General features: G+C 43.7%; 1 protein-coding gene across 13 annotated transcripts in view; it reads right to left on the bottom strand.

Moving 5' to 3' along the window:
* DNM1 (dynamin 1) overlaps positions 1 to 24,897 on the bottom strand; it is a 64,864-nt gene that overhangs the window by 23,229 nt on the left and 16,738 nt on the right. For 6 of the 13 annotated variants that reach the window (XR_013776577.1, XR_013776578.1, XR_013776579.1 and 3 more), the window contains exons 2-14: positions 18,838 to 18,911; positions 18,157 to 18,306; positions 17,581 to 17,784; positions 16,973 to 17,071; positions 16,133 to 16,293; positions 15,121 to 15,263; positions 14,907 to 15,042; positions 13,686 to 13,753; positions 12,554 to 12,692; positions 4,532 to 4,618; positions 4,277 to 4,347; positions 3,771 to 3,822; positions 1,163 to 1,276 (exon numbers count right to left, since the gene is read on the bottom strand). Coding sequence is in view for 7 of the 13 variants with exons in the window: in XM_079324137.1 (XP_079180263.1) it covers positions 1,163 to 1,276; positions 3,771 to 3,822; positions 4,277 to 4,347; positions 4,532 to 4,618; positions 12,554 to 12,692; positions 13,686 to 13,753; positions 14,907 to 15,042; positions 15,121 to 15,263; positions 16,133 to 16,293; positions 16,973 to 17,071; positions 17,581 to 17,784; positions 18,157 to 18,306; positions 18,838 to 18,911 (1,498 nt within the window). In the remaining 6 variants the exon portion in view is untranslated. Of the gene's footprint in view, positions 1 to 1,162; positions 1,277 to 2,545; positions 2,558 to 3,761; positions 3,823 to 4,276; positions 4,348 to 4,531; positions 4,619 to 12,553; positions 12,693 to 13,685; positions 13,754 to 14,906; positions 15,043 to 15,120; positions 15,264 to 16,132; positions 16,294 to 16,972; positions 17,072 to 17,580; positions 17,785 to 18,156; positions 18,307 to 18,837; positions 18,912 to 24,897 lie in introns of all 13 variants that reach the window. The other 7 variants (XM_079324140.1, XM_079324134.1, XM_079324138.1 and 4 more) reach the window with 2 other exon arrangements.

The raw sequence follows: 24,897 nt of genomic DNA, 5'->3' as shown, positions 1-24,897 counted from the left end.
TCATCACTGTATTTGTCATCATTTCTACCTGCTGAGAAGGAAACAGGCCCACTGATAGCAAGTAGACAAGAAGCCAGGCCTGGATGCAGCTCCCAGACACAACACTGAGTGCCTCAGAACACCTGAGGGACACAAACCACAATAAGAGGCAGAGAAGTTTCTTCATTTGCAATAAGAAACTCTGATAACTCAGAGCTTATGACTACATCATACCAGACATTTTTCATCTTCTAGCACACTGAAGGGACTAAACCTTTCAATCACATTCTTACCAGAACCATCCAGCTATTCTCTCTCTTTCCAAAGTAATCAAAAAGGACAATTATCTATCTGTATCTTGCATAGGAAGCAAGACACTGTTGACAGTGATTTCAGCTGAACAGAATCGTGATTGTGGCTGCTTATAACAATTCCCACTGAAGCTGAAACACATCATAGCATGTTACCAGAATTGCTAATATTCAAGACGATCAAGCAATTCTACAGAGTAGGTCCATGTTCCTATCAGTGATACTCCACACATCACTGTACTCTTGGTCAGCAGAACTCTGACCATTTACAACTCCAACAATTTCAAATACAATACAGTAACACATGTTCAATATAGAATCAATAAAAACACATTCCTACTCTGCACGTTTAAGAGCTGGACCTGAGAGAGACTAAGTAATTTACAAAGTCAAAAGGAGCCAGCACCTGAGCTGGAGCTTCAGGTCCAAAGTTCCTGTTGCTTTGCTCTGAGAAAGCTTTTTTCTTTAACCAGGAGATGGTATGAAATCACTGCCACGTGCCTTCAGAAAACTCACTGCTCCCCCATAAATGCCTAAAAGTCAAATGTTGGAACTAACCCATCACACCCTTGATGATCACAGCTGCCACAGCAAAATGAATAAAGGTCAAATTCATTCCAAGTGTCTGTCAACTTTCCACTGAACCAGAACTTCAAGCATAAATATTACTCCTTGTGCGTCAAACAAGCAACATTCACATCAATTCAGAAATGCTCAGCAGTACTGAGGCCAGGGGGAGCCTGGTCCATGGATAGTTTCAGCTTGTCACAAGCTGCAGACAGTACTCAGCAGATACATCTGTAATACTCAGTGATGTGAAGTGCTTGTCTTTCAGATGCCTGAGATTCAAGCAGCAGAGTTGAGCTACTCACCTCATCATCCTTGTACCAGGAGAGGTTCTCTGCTGTCAGGACAAACCAATACTCCTTGGAGCCACCCTTCATGATGCCAATGTTGTTGATGGTGAGCCAGCCTTTCCGGATCACCTGAGGGGGTGGAAGCAGTGAGCATTAACAAGGACAATTATTCCTGGCCTTAGGTGACAGAGGAGAGATCCAAGAGTATCCCTGCATGCAGAGCAGTAGGGAAAGACAAGGAACATGGTGCTCTCTGCTGCTGCCAGAAGAGCCCCCCATTCAACTGGCCAGTGAAGGTCCTTGCCCCAAAAGGGCCAGGAACAGCATAAAAAAGGAGGCAGGAAGGAACCTGACAGTGCTGTGCATTACACCCTCAGCCAAGATGAAAGAGATATAGAAAAAACTACATCAGGAGTGCCTTGGACACTAGCACAACCTACAAGCACCAAATCACAGCAAAACACCCAGAAAAGGCCACACCTAGAGAAAACCAGAATACCAGCACACCTTTCAGCACACTGTAGATGTGGAGTGCTTAACTCACAATAGGGGAAACTAGTTCAGAACATGGCCAAGCACCCCAGAAAGAATTGAGCTTAGTAAAAAAAGTCACTAAGGATAACAGAACAAAACGGTGCATCTGGAATTAGTACCCTGGACTTTAGCATACCCAGGTATTTGGGCAGTCATATTAATCCAGGGTAAGACAAGTTTCCAGCAGTTTAGTCTGTAAAGAAGTCAGGCTATTACTCTCTAGGGGACTCCTATTCACCATATGCTAGTTTAGAACCCCACACATGCCATAATCAAAGGCAGGTATGTACCAGCTTCAAGGCATTAGCTTTTATTATTACTGCACTATTCACATCCAGAAACATCTGTGTGCATTATTTGTACCTTGTTGGGTGGAGATCCTTGCTGAAAACTTCCTGGCATTGAAAAACCATGAGACTACACTGTGTATTAGCAGGTTGCATTGTGTGAGCAGCCTACCCAGTTGGCCTGCCAGGTTAGCTGCCCTGGAGGTACAGGATCATTTAACTGGCAATTTACTCTGTAAAAGCAAATGTAGGAGCCTCAGATCTTCATCTCCTGCCTTCCAAGCTGGATCTAGTCCTACTCTCCATGTGAACAGGAGGGGGCAGTGGAACAGAACTACACATCTTTGGATTGCTGTTTTTTATCTCCACCCACTCAAAAGATGTGCCTGCAGCTCTGAATTCTTCCTCAACATACTACATCTCCATCTCATTTCAGCTTCATCTGTGTCTAATGCCAGCTGCCATCCTCTGCCCATTCGGTAGCAGAGGGTAATAATGTGTTTACACCCTGGTTTTGCCTTCCCAGATGCAACATTAATGTTCATTAGCACACCCTGCTGAGTGGCCTTCTACTCACCAGGATCTCATCCTGCAAAGGGGAACCATAGCAACAGCAGCAGAGCAGAGAGCAGGAGAGGAGCAAAGAGAGGAGAGATTATTACCAGGAAAGCTGGAGCAGGAGAAGAGAGGCTCAAAAATAAAATAAAATAAATTGGAGGCTAGTACCAAATCTTTTACCCCAGGTGTTAACACAAGCAACCCCCATCCCAAAATAAATCTGCTAACAGGAAAGCAAAAGCACTTTACAGGTAGATCTGGAGTCTGCCCTTTGCACTCTTCTACGCTCAGCTCTACTGTAAGGGACTGCAGAGGATGGGATTCCCTACAGCTGCTCCAAAATGGCTGTCAGGCCAGCCCAACCTGCTGAGAACACCTGCCTGCCAACAATCTGAAACACTCTGCAATGTCATGTCCAGGGAGAGGTGGCCAAACATTCTGTTATGAAGAAGATGGACGTCAGGAGTCAATGTCTTTTAAAAAGACTAAGCAAAAGCACTTGCTTCCATTCTCTATGGAGCTGCTTGTAAGGCTTTGTTTCCAAGATCTCCTAGCCAAGATAGCTTGCCATGTCCCCAGCAAATCTGGGACAAAGTGTCATTAGTCTCCCTTTAATTCTGTGTACACTCCTTACAGTTCCTGAAGAATTAAGAGAAGTCCTCCCCTCCACTGCTGTCTTCTCCCATGGTTGTGTTTGGATACAGACCCACTGCAACCATGGCTATCATCACCCTTTATCTCCCTGTACAGATATTTATACACTTCCAGTGACGTTCTTCAGAAGAAGAGTCCATGAACTCTCTTGAAATCTCTTTTCAGAAAGTAGATACCACTCAAGGGAAAGACAACTAGAAAGGATAATTCTGTAACAGTTCAGACCTAGTGTTCTGTACCTCTCACCTTGGCAGGAGAGTTGGCACAGTCAGTGAAGGGGCTGAACAGACAGGAATTTACAGATGATTAATTAATAGTGATTTCTACCAGAAATGCAAAACCAGAACTTGATTATCAAGCTGCCATTGCCTTTCATTGCTTCCAGGTGCTCAGATCTTCTTGACTGCAGGGAGCCTAAACCACTATCCTCCAGTTATAAGCAGTTTGATGAGTTAAAAAAAAAAAAAAGGGCAATACAACAAAACAACTTAGAGCAGTGCAGCATCCAGCCCAGCACTTGTCCACCTGGTAGCTTCCAGATAGCAAACACATCCTCCTTGTAGCAGTGAAGGAAATGGAACTTGGCCTACCTGGTTACCAGCTGCCTTCTTCTTGCTCATCTGGCTGCTCCTCTGCTGAGCACTGAAAACAACAGCAGAGACATGCAAAACCTCTAAGGTTCTTCTTGATCACCTGAATCCTCCTCCCTTTGGACAGCTGCTTCAGTGAGTTGGGCCCCCCACCACTGGCTTTCAAGGCTTAATAACCCAATCTTTTGATATCTGCTCTCTCAGCCTGAGACTACTCATCTTCTCACTCCCACATGAACCTCATTTGGGTCACTAATCCTCCACAGCTGCTGGGCTTTTTTGTTCTGACACAAAACTGCAACAGCCCCTTCCATGCACCTCTATTTTCTTCCCCAGCCCTGCAATTCACAGCCACTGAAAAAACAAGCAATACCAAAAGCTGCACCATTCTTGGGACAACAGCATCTGCACCAGGGCCTCTGCACCCCATTTACTGGAGCAGCCCTAGGACAGAGCCACAGGAAACACACATAGAGAAGAGGAGGCAATAGGAGGTGGGTGCTTACTTGGCAAAGCCAATGAAATCCTCGTGGTTTGTGTTCATATAAGCCAGCTCAATGTCTATTAGAAGCATGACCTGCCAAACAGAGGCACAGAGCAGGAGGTTAGTGACTGACACTGCTAACAGGGGCACACAGAGCCCTGGACACTTCATCTGATCCCTCTGCAGCCAGACACCCCTTGGCCCAGGCCCAACTTAGACATCTTCAGAAGGTGTCCCCCACCCAATTTCCCCCCTGCCACACACTCCTGATCCTCACCTGATCCTTAGTCCTGCCTTCTCTCTCACGGATGTGGGTGGTGACAATCCTCTCCATCTCCTCTCGCAGATGAGGGTACTGGCTGAGCTGCAGGAGAGAGGAAACACGTGCACATGGGAAAGGGAGGTAAAAAGGGGGCTGCAGCCCCCCACACCTACACATGCACACATACATCTCGCTACTAGATATTCTCAAGGGAAGTTCTAGAAAGCTGGACTTGCAGACAGACTTTTCCAAGTTCCTGGAGGTCTGTTGAGGGCAAAGTTAATTTCCACTTGCTTTAGAGAAAAGCCCTTTTCAGTCTTGCAGCAACCCTTCTGTCTCACCAGAGACCTGCTCCAAACTCACCACTTTCTTCTTGTCAAGAGGCTTTTGGCAAACACCAGATATAAGTGCACTGCTTCTTGATTGCTGGGTTTTCTCCATTAAAGTGAGTAGTTTCTCTAGATGTTCAGCATCTTACTGCAGTAGGCTAAGCAGGTGAATTGCCTGTTCTTACAACCTGTTACGTCCTCTAGGAAGTGAAGTGGATTCCAGTCCCTGTTTGCTGAGGGACTAAGTGAAAGCATCTGTCTCTCTCTAACATCTGTGAGCAGAGACAGAGGATCTGACCAGCTCAAGGGTTCATGTCTCCAAGAAACACTGTGCTTTGGGCATCCAGCTGCTTCTACCTATTCTTCACTGTGCTGGGGCAGGATTACATAACTGAGATCTATGTTCACATTGCATCTACAGCACATTTTTTGCCACATTACTGAGGAGTGAGACCTTTCCTGCTCATACTGAGAAGCAAAAAGACTCTGGTAGCTGTGATTCAAGGGAAGATTATCTACAGAGATCATACCTGAGTTACACTTCTAGAATCAGCATCTTTAATGTCCTCTGGGTTTCACACAGCACCTGCCTTCTTGCCTAGAGTCATAAACCTCTAGTGATTCCTACAGCAGCCACTGCTGCATCTCAGGTCAAGCCCAGCACAGTCAAATTAAATTAATTCCCTAGGATCCAGAATCCAGCCTTTCCTTCCCTACTTCACCTATCTCCTGTGAAACTATTTTCCCTGGGTTTTTCTAATATTACCTCCAATTTGACTATGATGTCAAACAGTATTTCCCAGTATCAGTCTTTTATATCTGTTCAAGGAGGTATATAAAAAGAAAATCTCATGTGCCCAAGACATGTACTCTATTTGTTTTGTTCCTCCAGTTTATGAAAGCAGCTTCTTAAACTGGTTTGCCCTTTTGTTTTCAATACATAATTATAACATGCTGCAAGCAACCATCTCAAAATATGCAGCATCACTTCTGGAAGCTAGATCCCACACTAACCACCACCAATATTCCTAACATCTGCCAACAAATAGTTTCAAACCCTTTGAGCTCCCTTGCAGTCAAGCAAGTTGCAATAGCCTAGAACTGGAATTTGGACTATATTTGACACTATTTTTAAATGTGTGCTTTGTTTTTGAAGACCACAGAGGCAGGAAAAAAGTGGAGTTAGTGTTCCTCAGTACCACCTTGTCTTGAAAGCAAAAACTGGGTGTTCTCCATGATCTTTTGGTTCAGGCAGCTGGTTGCTTCAGAGACAGACAGGGAAAGCTTCCTGTTTCCTTTGGGGGATTGGCAAAGGATAGATGGGCAAGTTATGTCAAACAGAAAAACAGGAAGTTGGAAAACCTTTAAGCAAGTCTCAGCTTCTTTGCTTCAAATTAAAAAAAAACAAAAAACAACACACACAGTCAAACAAAAAACACAGGAAACCTCCCCCCACCATCCCAGTCCCAACCAGTTCAAATGCACACAAAGTGCAAAACAAGTAGTGGTTTATTCAGAACCCAGCTTGTCCAGCAACATCCATGAGCAAAAATAAATTGGCAGCATTGGTCCCCATGCAGGAGCTTCTGACCCCAAGCATGCACAGGAGCAGCAAGGGTGGGCAAGGAAAGAGGATAAAGAAGCCACATGATGTCACACCACCAAGGAACATGCAACAGGGTATAGAGGGGCAAGAGTTATCACCAGCAGGACAAACAGCACCCAGAAATGCCATGACTCTGAAAGACAGGAGAGCAGGCGACCCTTGGAGGGGTAAAGTCTGTCAGCCTGGGATCGTGGCCCAGCTCAGTGGGGTCTCGATCCTGCTTTAGCATCATTTTCCTGTTCAATCAAAATACATGCTTACAGCCCTCTTTGAAAACCAATTTGTCCCAGTGCTCCTTAGTTCCCCTCTTTGCAGATTCTATGAGTCCTTGCCAGCACACCAGAGATCAACCTTCAGCTGAAGGGCTGCTGACTTGCAAGACTCCTGCACCTGTGAGACACTGCAGTGCAGTCTGGCACAGAAGGCTCCTGCTTTTGGAAAAACACTAGCTAGAACATTATCTCCTAAATGTAAGGGAGCATGCTTATACCAGCTTTCTGTTGCTTTTGGAGCTACTCTCCAATAGCAAGAAGCTCAGAATCAAGCCAGTCACAGGACAGCTGTTAATGGCACTCCTCTTCACCCCTCAACTAATAGTCAAGAAATAATCAACTTTTCATACAGGAAAACTGCACTGTGAACACAGATGGGTTTGTCACCTTCTGTGTTCTTTGATAGTCTCATAATATTCAATCTACACAGCTTTAACAACTGTACATACAATGATTTCTTCACCATCTGGGGTGAAATGAAATAATTGTGAGAGAACAAACAATAACACAAAACAGTTCAGGACAGCAACAAACCAAGGCTACAGGACTGTTAAGCTAATTCAAGAGGTGTTAGCCCAAGCAGCCTTTTCCAGAAGCCTTGCAGGACTCCTGGTGAATTTAAAGGTTTTTGTCATCATTTCAGATGCAGCATCAGTCCACAACACGGCAGGCTGGGTATTACCTTACAATTAGCATCAGTCCTAAAGTAGCCTTTTCCAGCTTCCCCTAATAGCACATGCTCTTGTCCATGTCAAGCAATTAGAGCTATAACATGCAAAATAAATATTGCAAATTAACTAATGTCCCTGTGCTGTTACTACCTTATGCCATCAGAACCCATCTCAGTCCAGCTGCAATCCTTAAGTGGCCTTTTCTTTCTTTCTACTCTTTCAGAGGGAGGTACAGGCAAGATTAAGCTTCCCACTACATGCACACATTTAACTTAAAGCATTACTAAAGTCTTCCTTTTTTTCTTCCAGTACTACTGCTACGTGTTTTCATTCAGGCAGTTATTTTACATCTAACATCTGCCTCCCTGGCTTTAACCATAGCCATTAGTCTCCTGCAGTGTCACTATCACCTTCCTTACAGGATTACCCAGGTTGCATCACCTTGGAATATCCACACAGGGTCATCCACCACATCATGGATTAAAAATCCACAGAGTAAGTGGGTATCGAGCCACTCAAAGGACACGGTCCATTAGAGAAACTAGAATTTAACACCCTTGGGGTTTTTATCATCATCCTTCTCTCTCCCCACCCAGAGCAGACATCACCAGCTGGATACAGAACACAGTGCAAGCAATCACGCCCATCAAAATAAAAAATCCAATTAGAAATAGGCTGGGAAGGAGTCACTCTGCCTCACCACATCAGACCACACAATATGGCAACAGCAGGACTCCTCAAGAAATAGCCTGGGCAGAGCCTGGGGCGTGCCAAAGACGTGTCCTTACAGTGGTGGCAATGAGCTCTGCATTCCTTAGTGAGCCAGACCTTATTAACTCATCTTTTGCCCTCACTCTGAACTCAATCAATTATGATCTTCCCTTCCTTCCCAACTCAGGGCTCACCAAAATGCTGGTGAGTCTCGCTGTCACCCTGGAAGAAGGAAATTGTAATTTCCAAGTCCTAAAATAGCCCATGAATCAGTGCTTTCCAATTCAGTTTCCAGAACACGCTTCTGTAATGCCACATGTTTCTGGCCCCTCGCTGGTAAGTTTAACACCAATTGCCACATCTGCCTTTTTTTTAAAGGAGGCATGTGGTGCCCTCTCCTGGAGGGAACCAGCCCGGGAATCAAAGCCACTCCTGCCCCAGCCTCCAAGAAGTATATGACACCTTCCCTGTCACTCTCCACCTCCTGCAGCTCACAGCAAGGAAAAGCATCACACTACTTCCCCCTGAGCATAGTCCATGGAGTGAGAAATCAGCAGGAGAATGATGCAGAGGGTGTAATGCCTGGAAAAGCTTTTCTCAAAGCCTTTTGCTCTGAATGTCTCTTGCATAACATCTTGCACCTCAAACTTTTAATCAACTGGTGTTTTGTAGATGTGACAGCTCTGCAGACCACTCATGCTGTGGGAGGTTTTTTTTCTGGCTTTTTATCTTTTTCTAGGGTACCTGGATTTAAGGGGGTCCCAGAAATAACAACTAAGAAGTTCCAAATGTGCAGGCAATGGCACAGTAAACTTAACTGGACTTATAAAGGGTTGGATCCACACTGAGCCAGACAGAGGAAAAGGTTATGGCAGAGCAACCCACTGGGTCCCAGCTCCCTGCTCAGTTAAAGTGCCCATCAGTTGTCACCCACTCCCCCATGCCTGCCTTTAAACTGCTCCTGTACCTGCAGGCTGCTGCTCTCCTCTAGATGCATTGTTGTATCAATTTTCTCTCTCTAGATTTGCTGGTGTTCCTGGTGTGTGTGTGTGAGTGGAAAAACAGCATGGAAGTGTGTGGGAAGGGGATGGGCGTTGACCTTTCTTCCATTTTTTGTTTCTTTACCTTTTCGCTACACTTTCTGATGGTGGATGTGAGCTCACTCACTACCATATCCACACACTTCAGACTTGGCTCCTTCAACTTCTGCACCTGCTTTTTCACTATGGCTTCAAAAGCGAGGTCAGGCGTGAAGAGACCCGTTCTGCATGGCAGGGGAAGGGTGGGAGGAAGCAACGAGGAAGAAGAAAGCAAAGCAGAGAAAGAGCAGGAAGGAGGAAGAAAGAAGGAAGGAAGAGGGAGAAGAGAGAAAACACAAGGCAAAATGAGAAGTGAGATTTTGGTTCATTCCATTAGCTTACTGAACCAGGTGAGCATTGCTATGGGGCCTGTGCACTGCCAAGTATCAGGAGAGTCTACAGGCAAATGGAAGTGTCAAAGGGGGAATGAGGTAGGAGCAGCTGGGCCAGTGAAATGGTGAGCTGTCAAGAGCAAGATGAATGAATGGAGCCCCCAGGGATCAAGTGATCACTTCCTGAAGGAAAGCTTCTTTGGATTGCAAGATAAAACTTCTTGCCAGTGAGCCACTGCCCCTTTTCCTAGAGGTTCACCATTTCTCTTTATCTCATTTCCCTTTCCTTCCCACCATATCCCCTTCTAAGTTTTCCTTATTCCAGCTGCAGGAAGCCTGAACAGGCTAAGACCTGCAGAGGTCAGTCACTTGCATCTTGTTTTGGCAGAACTGAACCAATGTCTCTCAGTTTCAGGGATTTGGGCAAACCACTCCACTTATAAAACATATTTCAGCTCACCTGCTGTCCCTGCAACATCAGCTTCCTCAATAAGAATAGATGTACCCAGTATTCAGGAAAATGTAAATATGCTACAGGACATCCACAGCTATACAAAGCATCCATTATACCTGCAACATCAGACCATAGGCCTGCTGTGATTTATAAGGAACTATTAATTTCCACTGATATTTTGTGGTCTGTGTTCTCAATGGCTCCACTCAAGAAGAAGAGAAAATCCACAGAATAATAGCCAAGATAATCCAATTCAAGACTACTGCACCCAAGAAAGTTTTTCAGCACATCTTTTAACACTTCAGAGCTTCTACTGGATGCTCTTTGTTACGCAATCTGAGTTACTGTCTTACCATGGGCTATTAGTACTTTGCCAATGCTTTCAGGGAATAACATCCCCTTGGCAAGGGAAGGGGATATTGCTTTTCTAAAGCTGCAGTTTATAACCACACCTGGGGTGCCTGCAGCTAACACCAAATCCTGGGATGGCTATAAATAACCACCACTTCATGTAAATCACATATTTACTCCTTCATCCTCCTCATCTTTCACATCTCTGCAGATAACACCTGCAAGTCCCCAAGCAATACCAGTACTAAAACACTCTTCAACACATATTAGGGGAAGTACAACCACTCTGCCTTTTAAGCATCAAAGAGTTGGAATGTGTTACAGGATTTGGATTCACCCAAGGGTCTCTCTCCAGGTGCCAACAATGCCCCTTGTGAGCAAAGCAAGAGCATTTCCAGAGTTCACTTCACACCCTCTGACCCAGCAGAGGCTTAATACTAACCCATTTCCCCAGGTAAGCCCAAGTTATGCTGTTTCCCCCACCAGACTTCAGGAGAAGTCCGATTTAAAAAAAAAAAAAATACCTGAGTATCACCTGAATGATAGTATTTTGTTTTTTCATACACAAAATTTTAACCATGGCTACCAGAGCACACACACACAGAGCAACCAGAACTCAAGTCAACCATGAACACCTTAGCAGTAGGATCCAAGCTGAAATGGGATCCTTTACTTCTGAATCTGTGACATTTTCCCTCCATCCATGTGATCTCTTCTCCTCCCGTATTTCCCACCCTGTTTACCCACCACCTGATCACTTGAGGAACTCCTGCCTTCAGAACAGAGGGTTTATTCTACAATTGTCAGTAAAAAGAGGAATGAAAAATAAACAATGAAGTAAGAAATAGGAAGTGAATGAAAGGATGCAATGAGAAAGAATCAATGGGCAGTTTTAAACAGCAACTGATGAATGAAGAACAAATCAAAAGAAGCTTCAGAGGGCATGAAAAAGGAGGGCCCTTCTGATCCAGTTAGCAGGTGACTCTGGATACTTGGCAGCCCGAGGGCCTGTGCTTACCTGTCAACAGGCTCTAATGGCAATTTTCTGGGTGCTTCCCACAGTCACACACCCCAAGAGAGGACAGCAGGACAGAAAAAGGAAGCTCCTCCAGCATTCTAGAAACCTGAGCAACCTCTCACTGCAGCCACTTTGCTCTCCCAGTCTGTCCTGGGGGGCAAAGCATGTGTCTGCACACCTGAGCCCTTCTGCAGAGGCTCTTGGCCCTAAGGACCAGGCACTTGTGCAAGGGATGGCAAGTGTCACCACTTGGGCACCTGTCCCCACCCTTGCCAAGAGGGGATCACACTCTGTGGAAACCTCCTGCAGTGGCCATTTACCTGCACCTGAATAGCCAGTGGTGATTCCAGTCTCCAGTGCCCACCTAATCCTAACTGAGGTGCCTTTTCACCAGCACCCTGCCCTGCCTGAAGCTGCAAGTCATGGCTGAGAAGAATGGCACAAGTCATCTTATCTTGCTCTCTTTCAACCCCAACCTCAAAAATAAAAGCTGCCACATCTAAAGGCCAGAATCAAGGAAGGTTCCCACCCCTAACCACAAAAAATATGAGTATGGATGACAAAGGGCAAAGCCTGAAGCCCTCTCTCCTGAGAGAGAGAGAGTGCAGATGGACCCCAGAGGCTGATGAACATTTTTAACTTGCTTCTTCTCAGCCATGTGCTGCTATTCCAGATCAGGATATGGACCAAACCAGCCAGAAACCAAGCCAAACACCACAGGAACATTTCCCTTAGATATAACCCACAACTCTAAGTGCTGTAGCTCTAAATTTCAGCCCCACAAATCCCCCAAGGGCAACTCTGGGTTTAATCCTCTCACTTCTACAAGAACAGAGGGCACCAAATTTAAATCCCAGTCTCTGGCTTAGAAAATAAACCCAGATAATAAATTTAAAGAACAATCCAGCCATAGAGTAATACCCTTGGTTTTCAAAGGAACCAGGAGTCATACTAGGAGTGGCCAGGACCTGTCCAGCATGCCTCAGCTCTGAAAGATTCAGGGAGCAGGGCCATAGCTCACATCCTACAGTGCTTCCTTTCTGTTTGGCTTGTTGGCTGGATCGCTCCAGGTTGGCTCTGCTCAGGTCTAGTCATGCTGAGGAGGTGGTGAAAACACCAAGTGTGGCTGCAGGCAAGTCCCTGCCCAGGTCACGATGCTGCGCCGCAGCCAGCGAGCAGGTGGAAGGTGCCAACTCCATGCTGCCTCTGGTTACCTTCTTGGTGCACTGTCTAACAGTATTGATTAACTCCGAAATGACCATGTCCACGCATTTCAGGCAAGGCTCTTTAATCTTCTTCACCTGCTTTTTCACAATGGTCTCAAAGGCCATGTCAGGTGTGAAGAGACCGGTTCTAAACACCCAGGGTGGGGACAAGACAAGGCAGGAAGGGGAGAAGGGGCAAGGAGAATGTCACAGCATTACACACACATCTTGGAGCAGGCACCATCACCAAAACCTGGGAGATCTGGGCTGGGAAGTGTCACATCCCCTGGACAAGCCCTGACTAAAGTTCATTAAAAACTAGGGATACTTGGCACTTGCAAGGTGCTGAGGGCAAAATGGATTTAGCTAGACAGCCGTAGCCAGATCACCATTCTACCTCAGCCTAGGGGTGGCAGGGGCTGACCCCTCCACAGTGTATTTGATCTCAGAATTGTACAGGAGATGACATCTGCTCTTGAAGATTTTCTGAATAGTTAGGACACTGACACATCTGATATCCTTTATCAAGTTCAGATGGTGACTGACCAAGAGAAAGGAATGAAAATAAATCTAGGTCAGTGTTTGCTCACATCCCTGTGTGCAGAAGGGCTCCAACAGGCACCTTCCCTAGAGCAGCACAACTCAGGGTCTCAGGGCTGAATTTTCTGACAACTCACCTTCACACTGAAGGGAGCATAAACCTGTTTTCTAACTATGTGGGGCCAATGGGACCCTGGTGATGGGCACACCAGTGCTTCCTCAGATCTCCAGGGGACAAGGGGCTCTGTTTCAAACAATTAACTGCTGGCTAGTGTGAAAATCAACGTTTTAGTTTTAACTAAACAAAGGAGTAGTATGGAGTTGCATCCATCTTCCTACCCTTTTTCATATGTAAAGGCCCAAAAAGGATGGCAAACATGTCAAGTCATCCAGGCTTTTACCTTTTAGGCTTCTGTGATCCCACATGGGAAAAGAAAACAAACTCACTTGAATGATTGTCCCTATTCCCAGATTCAAGCCAGAGGTTATCCCTCCCTTTGGCTGACCTACCGTACCTCTGAAGTCTTCAACTCCACCTGGAAGGTCTAGAAGTATTTACAAGGCTTTTCAGACAGAGCTGTGCCTAGTGTGTGATACGTGCCTGATACCGTGGATGTTCTTGATGGCGTAGCTGATCTCCCGCCGCAGCTCCTTCTCATCAAACTCCATCTGCACCAGGAGACAACTCCATCAGAAACTTTCTGACACTGATTTGCACAGCAGGACACAGCAGCAGGCTTTGCAGAGAAGAGGTCCCATGCCAACACTGCCATGTGACACATGAGATAGTATGGATACAGAGTCCAGCCACAAAACTGCTGTGGCCAAAGCAGGACACCCTGGACACACAAACAGCTAAGGGCTTCCATTTACAGATGGCCCAGCTGCTCTTAAGCAGTTTCTTTGAAATAAAGCACTAGGATTGAAGTGTCAGATGGCTTTCTAAAGCAAATTGGTTTGCCTCACAACATTTAGCATTAGATCTTGACAGCTGTTTTTTCAGTGAACACCAGAAATGGATACAACATTTTGTGTGAATTGTAAATCTAATGCAGGGAAGGCTATTAATTTCATTAGAAAGGCCTCATCTTATTCAAATGTGAGAAAAAGGAAGCCAAATGCAAAAAATACTGAACCAGAAAGATCTGGCTCTCAAATTTGTTCCAACTGACATTAAAAAAGAAGATTTTCAATACCTCTCCTAATCAGGTTAGTGTACTTCACCATCCAAGAAAACTGTCTTTCAATGAGAATCCTCTTCCACTGTTAAGAGGGGAGCACAGTTTCTACACTGTTCCCACCTCTAGGCCATTGATAGGGATAGACAGAAGTAATCCCAGGTCCATGTACAATTCTTTTTCCTGCTTCTTAGGTATCTATGAGTCCAACTTTAGATCTAGTCTGATGCTCAAGGAATTATGAGTTTCAGCTCCATTCCTTCTATATGAAATTCATAGTGGCTTTGACATATTTGTGAGGGCATTCAGTCATTGATTTACCACTGGTTGTGTTAAAGTGATTTTTCACACTCAATTTAGCATTTAGGAATCAAGCCCAAACAATACTGTCATTTAGCACAGAGAAAGTTAAGTGCTCTCACAGGAACAGGGACAAAGGGAAAAGTCAGCACTATGGGAAAGTCCCAATAAAGGAGACAAGCGAAAAAAGGTGATACAAGGGAAAACAGTGAAACAAAGAAAAATACTTTTTCTGAAGAGAAAGTCCCTGATGAAAGACAGCAAGAGGAGTAAAGGAGACAGACAAAAGTAGTAATATGCAACAGGAAACAAAAAGTATCTCAGCAGCACAAGGGAAGCAGTACCTTCACCAGCTCAAAGGGGAAACGCTCATGGAAGATGCGGTTGATCCGAGCTCCTCCCGACAGCTCATAGGTGTCAATTTGGTCTCCAGAACCTTCAATGCGTTTCTCAAAGTCCACAGCAAACTGCTGGACCATCCTGAAAGAAAACCAAGAGCATGAAGTAGAATTCATTGCTGAGCAGTCCCTTGTAGGGAGGGACATTGAGGCCACTTACTGAAGCAGAGCTTTGGTCTTGCGAGCGGGGTCATCAGGGCGAAAGTTCTTGTATTCCTCCACCTCCTTCTCAATGGAGAGGAGCTGGCTCTGGAGCTTGTTCCGCAGCCCTGGCAGCGTGTCACGGATGTGGTTGGTCAATTGCTGCAAAAGAAGAAGGTTTGAGATGACAATAAACCTTTGGGTTGTTACTGGGAGGAGTTTGCTGCCTCCACACTACGAAAAAGATGAAAGCTCCTCTCTGTGTTCAGTTCTTCTGTGCGGTCCTAACAAAATGTTTTATTTCAGGACAAACACCAGTTATGAGCTGAAGGTATTTCCCCCTCCCTAGCTCCTGCCTATTGCCTCTCTCTACTCTTGATCTTCAGTTTACCTTCTAGTCTGGTGCAAAACTCTCCTCCACCCAAACAGAACTGACTCATATGTGAGAATAAACTCACATACAAGTATTAGCATTTGCTTTTTTACATGAGGGTAAAGGCTGCCTTCAGATTAGCACACCACTGACACCCAATGTGGTAATAAAGCCTTTTTTCCAAAAAAAGGGTGAAAAGGCAAGGTGGAAGGAGCCAAAACCACTCATGAGGCTCTAATAAGAGGGTTTCCATAAAACACAGCTTTGTGGAAACTCTATTTTAAAGACAAATATTTGAAGAAGGAGAAACAGAAAAGAGACTCTTCACTCCAGAGAGTATTTCAAGGGAGCAGAGAGGGAAGCAACAGTGAATTGCTACTGTATGAAAAATAGAGGTAAGACAACCTCAAAAGATGGGAAATGACTATCAGTACCACATAAATACTGCTAGGTACAGAGACCACTAGAATTTAGAAAGTACCTTTTAACTCAGCCAGAAAGACCTTGCATCCTGAGTGTATATACCAGAAACCAACCACTGAATTTGAAAGTGCAAGGATAAATCAGTGCTCTGCCTTTGGTGTGCCAGCTCCATTACTGGCCTCTGTGTTTCATAGCCAGTGACACCATGGGCACAGCTCTTGACTGAGGACAGTACCTGGTTCAGTACTTTCTGCAGGAAGGGGGTTCCCATGCGATCAGCCATGTGTCTGTAGGCTGGGTGGGAGAGAAAAAACTTTCTCTCTGCAGCCAAAGCTGCTTGAATGTCCTTCTTGCCATCTATGTCCTTCTGACTTCTGTTGACCACACCAATGTAACCTGTGAGAGTGGGGTTAGAGATCAGATGGTTTCAAGGATGTAAATAAAACTCAAGTTCAGATTGAAGTTACTCAGCCAGTAGCATTACAAAAGGGGGATTCTAGTGCCAACACATTATTAAGTGAAATTGGAAGAGTTCAAAATTAGAATTTCCTTGAATGGCACAGGTTCTGACATTTTGGTATGCAGGACAAAAATGAGTATGGAATAGGTAATTAGCTTATTGATTATTGTTCCCCTAACACAAAGCCAGTCTTATTTATTTCAGACTCTCCTTTTACAAGTCCTTAGTACAGGTATTTTGCCATCTACAAAGCAAGTACCACAGCCCAGAATTATTTAATCTCTTTACTATGGCAGCAAGAGAAGTGTTTGAGACATCATTCACAGCTTGCCTTAATGAAAGGAGGAAAGAGACAGCAAAAATAAGAGCATAAGGCTGTGTTTCTGCTAGAACTACATATCAAGGTATAAATACCTAAAAAATTCCTGTTAACAGCATGACTGACACCTGTTCCCCAGCTTTTCTCACTTCTAGGTTAGAACAGAGATGGCTTAACCAAAAGATGCAAGAGGTGTTATAGGAAGAGGATGCACTGGAAGAAGAGGATGAGGCCAGGACATCTCACACAGGGAAAACAGAGGAAGGAGATCATGGACAAAGCATGAGGAAACATACCCCTACGGAGGGGAAGCAATTTGTTTTCTAATACATCTCGTGCATCAGTTCCTTCATCCATAAGATCCAGCTTGGTGATGACCCCAATGGTGCGTTGACCTACAGAAAAAAAACCCACAAGCATACTTGATCAGCAAACAACTCATGTATTATTCTTCTCTGTACACAGAGTTTACTGATTGCCCAACTTAGCTACTTAAAGTCACACATTACAGCTCCCATCATGTACAAGAGGCCACAAGAGCAAAACAGACAAAAATCCCAGATCAGTTGTCAGTTGTATCCTGCTGAATGCACAAGCAATGCCACAGCAGAAAAGGATTTTAGTACGTATTTTCCTAGTTATTTCTAGGCCAAATGCAAATGATTAAAGGAAAGGAAATCCTTCAACTCTTCAAAAATGGGGTTTAGACAAATGAAGAAAAGGGGAGTAATGAAATTTCTACTACAGCAACTGTTAACACTCACAAATACCTCTCAAAAGAATGTTTGTTGGTGAAGATACATCCCAAGGCAACAGACACAAGCCACAGCTACTGGGCTAATCACAACCAAACAAAAATCAGGCCACTGTCCAGTAATGCCAGCAGAAATTTGGAGACATTTACCTTGAGGATCCACCTCCTTTGCGATCTTCAGGGCATCAGAATTGGCCAAATCAGAGTTGGCTGGGGATACTGCCAAGATGAGGCAGTTCTCTTTGGTGACAAACTGCATGAGCATGTCTCGGATCTGGAACTCGATGTCAGGGGGCTGATCCCCTACAGGGACTTTTGTCATACCCGGCAGGTCCACCAAGGTCAGGTTCAGGACTAGACACAGGAGTTAGCACAAGAGATTGTTAAGGTAGGAATGTTCTGATCTTTCAGTACCACTTGTACTTAAAGTGACTCCAATATATCACAGGGATAAGACATGCACAAGCAAAAGCAAACAAAACTTTCTATTCCCTTCTTGTTAAGGGTCAGTAAGAACTAGTTGCAGGTTGTTTCTACTGTGATTGTCAATGATCTCATCACCTTTCCTTCATATCACTTGTTTTCACACTGATTAAGAAAACTATGCCCTCAAAGTCCTTCCACATATGCTACACTGAACAGGAAGGAATGCCAGTACTCTGTTTTCAGCTCACAATGGACTGCAGAGCCTTCTAGAAGAGTTGGTTCCTCTGCACTGGGACTCACCATGGGGAGAGTACACTCGGAGATTGATGGGCACAGGGGAAATCCCTTTGTTGGAGCCAGTAACACGATCTGTTTCAGCCTCAATTTCCAAACGGACCTCCTCAAAATCGGTGAATTTCTTTCCTTTGCAGTGTAGGAACTCGCCATATTCTATTTAAATAGAAGCAGAGTCAGAAACAGTCACTGAAATCAGGGAAACACTCAGAAGTGTGATGAAAACATTACTTCCTGAAGCACAACACAACAAAACACAGTTGAAGGGATGAAATCTGGCAAGGGCTTTTCCTAATAGAGTTTGCAAATTGGAACAGTAGTTACTGCAGTCACATTTATATGGTCAACATCTGAGATAATTCACTTGAGCCCCCTTAAATCACTACATTTTCAGCAGGGTTGTCTGGCTTTTAGGTGTTAGCCACTCATGAGAGTCACAGCTGCATAAGGAAAGGAAAATTATGATATGTGTGCATGGAGCCTTGACTAATAAATTAAAGCAAAACAAATACATTAAGAAGCATTTTGCTTCTGAACATTTAATGCATTAGATGTTAAACAGGCAAAAAGACTGCAGGTCATTTTTCCTCAGGAAATTTCTTATTTGTTTTCTCCACTGATCAAATAATTCCTTCCTGACTAAGACAACAATCCAGCTGGACCCACAGGGGAAGGGAGCTCACATACCTGTGCTGGCATTTACCAGCTGAAGGACCAGTGGGCGCCTGGTTACGATGCCAGATCCACGTGGCAGAAAGTCCCTGAAATGAAACAGGAAGTTTTGGATGAGTGAGTGATTGTTTCCTTCCCTTTTCACAGCTTTCCTGTTTCTGTAAGTGCACATGGATTCTAAGAGGGAGTCCCAGCTATGAGCACAAAGAAGTTTAAGACACAACAAAAGTTTAAACATAAAGTGCTCCTCCTTGAGAAGGGGAAGAGTTTGCTCTGAAGTAGTTTATACTCACCTCTAACCATGTCTGTGACAGTACAGCTCCTTCAGCTTAAGTTCCAAGTTAACTAACAAGCCCATATAACACAGCTGTCTGTACTTTGGAAAAAAAAAAAACCTTTCATCTTTCAGAAAGAAAAGAGAAGCTGACACAGAGCCAAAGAACTAGCATGCCTCCTTTTGGCAAAAACAATTACACAAATTCCCTCACACCCTGCACTTGGGGCTTGAGAAGACACCACACTGTCCCAACTGAGCAAACAGCACGTGATACAACTGAGAAAATAACCAGCAGCCAAAGGCTGTCTCCACACAGGGTCTCTCCTGGCTATAACTACTCAAGACATCAGTATTGGCAAGGCAAAAGCAGAAGTTTCTTTCCGTATTTATAAGAATCCTGAATTTCTGTGTACTTCAAGTAATTTCAAGGGAAAGCAGCCTTACACTAATATTCTCCAAATGCTGACTTAGCAGCCACAACCCACCAGTTCTCCTTTGCTTTTTCTTTTATTCCAATCCAAAGCTAGACCTGCTCACTGCATCTGCTGATGACCTTGCTAGTTTGTGGCCTGGTTTTATAGTATTTGGTTATTTATGTGGCTCTTCAAGAACCACTGAGCAGTTCTGAAAATATAATCAATTGATTCCTCGCCTAGTAGGAGAAGCATCACTTCAAAATATGTTTCCTACAGCATGATCATAGTTTTCTCTGTTAAAAGAAGTCCTGCCTACACTGGCAGGGTTCTGGCAGACAATCCTCCTTCCCTTCATAACTGTGGCAAGGAATAATTTTGCTGATTCAGTAGTAACTCTTGACTCTGCTGAATGAAAAATCTAGGGCTCTTCACTTTGAGGTGTTCCTCTTACTCCTGCATGAACTTAAGACTGATAAAGTCCATGAATATGAGAAATGAGCTTGTTTCAACACATCAGACAAGGCCTTGAGCAACTCTGTTTCAGCCCTGGTTTGGCCACTCATTTCCTGTGTAACTTTATGCAAGTTATTCTGCTTCTCTGTATTTCCATTTTCAAATCTTCCCTACTCTTGAATTCTATCAGGAGTTACAGCTAGAAAGCTTTAGTTAAAAATACCTACAACTGATCCATTATCATCCCACTGCATCCATGTTATTTCCTATTCTCCACTTACTTTCTCTCTACATTCTGTTGGAAAAACCCCTTCCTTCTCCTGCTCCAGCTTAGCCTTTCAAATTATAGAAACTAAAGTTGGGATTAGTCAACTTCTCGGGGAGCTGGCTGAGTGCTGAGGAGCAGGAGGAGTGGGGAGCCCTGCCTGCCCTCTTGCAGGGGGCACAAACTGCTGCTGCAAATAAACCACAACCACAGAGCACAGACAACATGCCCAGCACAGTCTGAGTTCACCTCAGAGCCTGAAGGAAGAGCTACACACACAGAGCTATTGCTCCAGAAAGAGCAGCCCAAAGTGATGACACCGAGCTGGAATCAGCAGGAGAACACACCAGGTAAAAACCACCCTGTGCCAGTGACCTGGGCAGGCAAGAGCAGAGGGGCTGAACTGGCTTATTCATTTCCAGCAGGGGAGATGTAAAAGAGCAAGGCTGAGGGAGGAAAAAGAAAGATGGAATAAGTCTTCAGAGATAAAATACTATAAAGAGTGCTGAGACAAGGCAGCCTCTAGCACGACACCAGAGCCTCATTACATACATCACTATACATGACTGTGCCTGAATTATGTTACTCAGGTTGACAGCACCAACCTCCTGTTTTCCTCTTTCACTTTTTATCTTAAGAATTGTAAAGTCCTTTTTCTGTTGCTTTGTTTGCAACACACAGAAGTGCATGACAACATTTGATTTCCTGTGCTTTAAAGCAGGAATACAACACTGTGCCACTCCTCCAGGCTAAGCTTCATCTAGAAAATAAACAAAGTAGCAGCTAAAACAGACAGAGTTGTATTCAGGGACTATAAATACTTAATTTGCTTCTAGCTTTCTTAGCTATTGACTCAAAATTCTGAATCAAGATATTGAGGTACAAGTTCTAGTAATGCAATTCCAAGCACTTAACCAAGTTTGGAAAACTAGGTTTGGGTAACTGCATTTCCCAAAACATCACTTATTGGAAGACTTATTTCTATGTATTTCACACTCATTTTTTATTAAAACAGAGAATACTGAAGTAGGTAAATTCTTGGTCTGACCAGAGATAGATCTCCTCTTCTAAACCAAGGCTACAAAAAGAACCAAGGATGCAAATCTTGATGGGTCTCAAGGGTGAAAGAGTTCAGGCAGGGAAGTGACCTGAAAAGGCATTTATTGTTGTATTTTGCATTGCTCAGTTCTGAAGTGCTTACACATGTTCTTGACTAGCTACCTCAGGGCAAACACAATCACAGCATCCCTTCCAGTCTTATTACTATTTTCATATGCAGAGCTGCATGAGAGTGCAGATTTGGGCTGAAAGCTGCATACATAACACAGTAAATAAATGTTGAAGGGAAGGGAACCAATCTAGCAGTTACTGTAGAGCAACACAGAAACAAAATCTAAACATATTGGAAGTACATTAAAGCAATGTATTGTTGTGATGCAACAATACATTTATAATCAGGGCACTGGGAATTGGGGTTTCCTTAATTGTTTTGTTGGTTTGAAGTTTTTAATTAAAGCCAGACGGTACATATAAAAAGCCTTTATACATTAGGTAACTTAGATTCCTACAGAACAAAAAGGTTATTAGTGTCTATTCACGACCAAAAAAACCACCTCTGCTCTATAAACAAGTTTTAGAATTCATTTAATGACTTGCACAGTACAGAGGATTAGAAGTTAAAAGTATAATCAAACAAAGACACTTTGCCCAGACTATTAGTAAAACAAAGGAGACTGACAAACTGCTTGTATAAATCAACATATATTGTATGGAGAGGGAAGCAAAGATAGATGCAATCAAAAAAAAGTAGGATACACACCCATATGGAAAGCTAGGGATTACCTGAAGAGGCAGACACTGAAACTTTAGACATATTTCTTCTGTTTATTCACTGTTGCTACACTGAAGAAAATGTGACTGTCATTAAAAGCTCACTAGGTGAGCTAGTTCCCTCCAGCAGGGGCACATTTGGGTCCCCACAAACACACAGTTTGCTCAGACCAAAGAACACCTGTTCATTCCTTTGGTCAAATACTTGATCTGATGTTTTCCTGTTCAATAAGATCTCTGGAGGAGGAGCAAGTCTGAGCATCTCAGTGACTGTTAGGGCCATGTTGTGCCTGGTCCACCAGCTTTGCTGGAATAAACGCTCTCAAATCCTGATAAGTACAAGTGATTGCATGAGCCAGTCTGTCCCTTCATGCTTTACCAGAAGTGTCAGCTCACTGCTTTGGGTTTGTGCTCTAAGGCTTAGAGATTCCTGCAACATTTACAGTGTTGCTTCATTCCAGCAATCCGGTATTTGCAAACCTCTCTTTGACCCTGTAGCCATGATATCAGAAGTGATAACCACAACTTCCTAACAGGGAATGGCATCCCCACTCATCAGCTCAGGCTGCAACTGCTTCACCATAGATTCTCTTCCACTGCAAATATCAACATAATTTATTCCTTCTTTCCACCACATCCAAGTTTTGCAGCTTCTCCATCCATTAGTAATAAGTATTTCTGAATGGACTTTAAGTCAAAGATTTCTCATGCATGATTATTGTCTTCACTGAAGCTGCAGCAGAACTCCTCAGCAGTGAAAACCAGAACAGAGCCCATGGTACCATCTCTTGTTCCACATGGAACACAGAATTCTTGCTTTCCCTGTCTCTGGAGAAGCTGGAAGGCTTGGAAAGCTGTTTGTAGAGGGCTCTGAAATACAAACCTAGGCCTGGTCTACACAATGCAGCATCGTTACAGTCAACTGTTTGCCAGACCTTTGAGATTCTTGAATTAGAATGTACTAGAGAAGTTAAAGCCTCAATTGAAGTGCCAAAACAGCAGTTTATGAAGACATTAAAGTAGCTGCAAAGAACAGAAGGGAACACCAGCATCTGATCATTTAATTTCAATTTGATTTCTTATTAAACATCTATAGAAATATAGGGTATTAAGGGATGCAATTAATCCCCGGGTTGGATTATATTAGTTTCAGAAAATTAAAATTCACACAGCCACCATAATTGCATAGGGTTGTTTGTATTTTAATTTGAGTATTTGTAACTTCCTGTGTTCTGATGGTGCCCAGGGACAGCAATTCAATCAGAAATGCACTGCACAAAGCACTATGCCAATATACCACAAGAAATACAGTTCTGTCCCTATGGATTTTACTGTCTGGTTACACAGTTCAAACTTGCTCCTGCTTAAGCTTCAAACCATTCTCATCTGTCAAGGCTTGTAACTGATCATTAATCATTCTCACACATCCAGATCAAGAGTTCTTCCCTAGCTCATGATGGCACAGTGCTTTACAAGAATCCCAAGCCAATCTAGGGGTACTGCTACCTTTGACATATGATTCTTTTGATCACTGTGCTCATCAACAACACTCACATCTTCATACAAGCTGCATTCTATGGACAGCTTATACATTTCTCTGAACAGCACTTCATCTCATAGCACTTGTATTTTCAAACATGTTCTTACTTCAGCACATCAAAACAAATCCTTAACACACAGGCTGATACCTATGGGGCATTAACCACACACTAAAAATATTTACTATTAATCATATTGACTCCTAAAACAAACACCTCAGAAACAGTAGGAACTTTGTACTTCTGGGTCACAAATTCCTGGTTCTCCTTCACAACAGACTCATGTAGTTCTACTACAAGGAATGAGGATGCAGAACTGCCCTTGGAGCACCCTCCTGGTCTGATCCTTCAAGCAACATGCAAGTACATTTGTAAGTAACTCCATAACTCAGTTGTGGGGCAAGAACAAGGACAAATCTGCTCTTTCCCCTGCCACCCAGCAGGTTGTCAAGAGGGCTGAATTGCAGATTGAGAGTTCCCTGCTAACTTGGTTGGCTCTGTGAGCTCTTCTCTGGCCTGAGCCAAAGCGTTTCTCAACTAATAAAAAGCCAGACAGGCAAAGAGGAACAGCAAGCATTAAAAACAGGTGCATTATGACCAAAAACATCCATCAAACTGCTATTCTATTTTCCTCTACCCTAAGCTTTCATATTCCTTTTATACTGCATCATGTGAACTTGGACACCAGTCATACAGACTCATAATCATATGTAAGTCTTATTCCTAGTTAAGCCATGTTTTTTTCCATTTAGGTTAGCACCTTTAGATAACTAAGCCAGAGGATGTGTGGTGTTTATTGGCCAACCTCCACACCACAAGTATGCCTAGTCCTGACCCACAGTGAACAAAAGCAATTCCATAAGTGTTCAGTATAATGTAACTTCTTAGGATGCAATTGATACTGGTCACACAATGGATACATATAGAAATAAAGATCTATTGTAAGTACACCATTTTCCAGTATAGTGGCAATATTATTGTGCACAATGATTCATTATTCAAGAAAACAATTGTGAAAAATAAAGACAGGCAATAGTTCATGAGTGTCATCATAATATACATGTTAGGAGAAACAAAAAAATTAAAGAGAAGGCTTCCCACTGCCTTGTACCTTGAATTCCTCTTACAATAGTGCAGAGGGAGGTTAACACTATTGTGCTGGCTTGGAACACTTACAATTGCTTTGTTAAATAGTTCTGATCCTCAAACAGTTTCTCCAACACCTGGTTACTTCTCCTCAACACAGCTCCTCAAGTCAGGAAGCAAAAGGACCAAACAGCCTCTCAAGTGTGGGAG

This window comes from Erithacus rubecula, assembly GCF_903797595.1.
Source record: "Erithacus rubecula genome assembly, chromosome: 21".
Lineage (NCBI taxonomy): Eukaryota > Metazoa > Chordata > Aves > Passeriformes > Muscicapidae > Erithacus > Erithacus rubecula.
The sequence above is the reverse complement of the archived record's forward strand: the minus strand, read 5'-3'. Positions and strand labels throughout refer to the sequence as shown.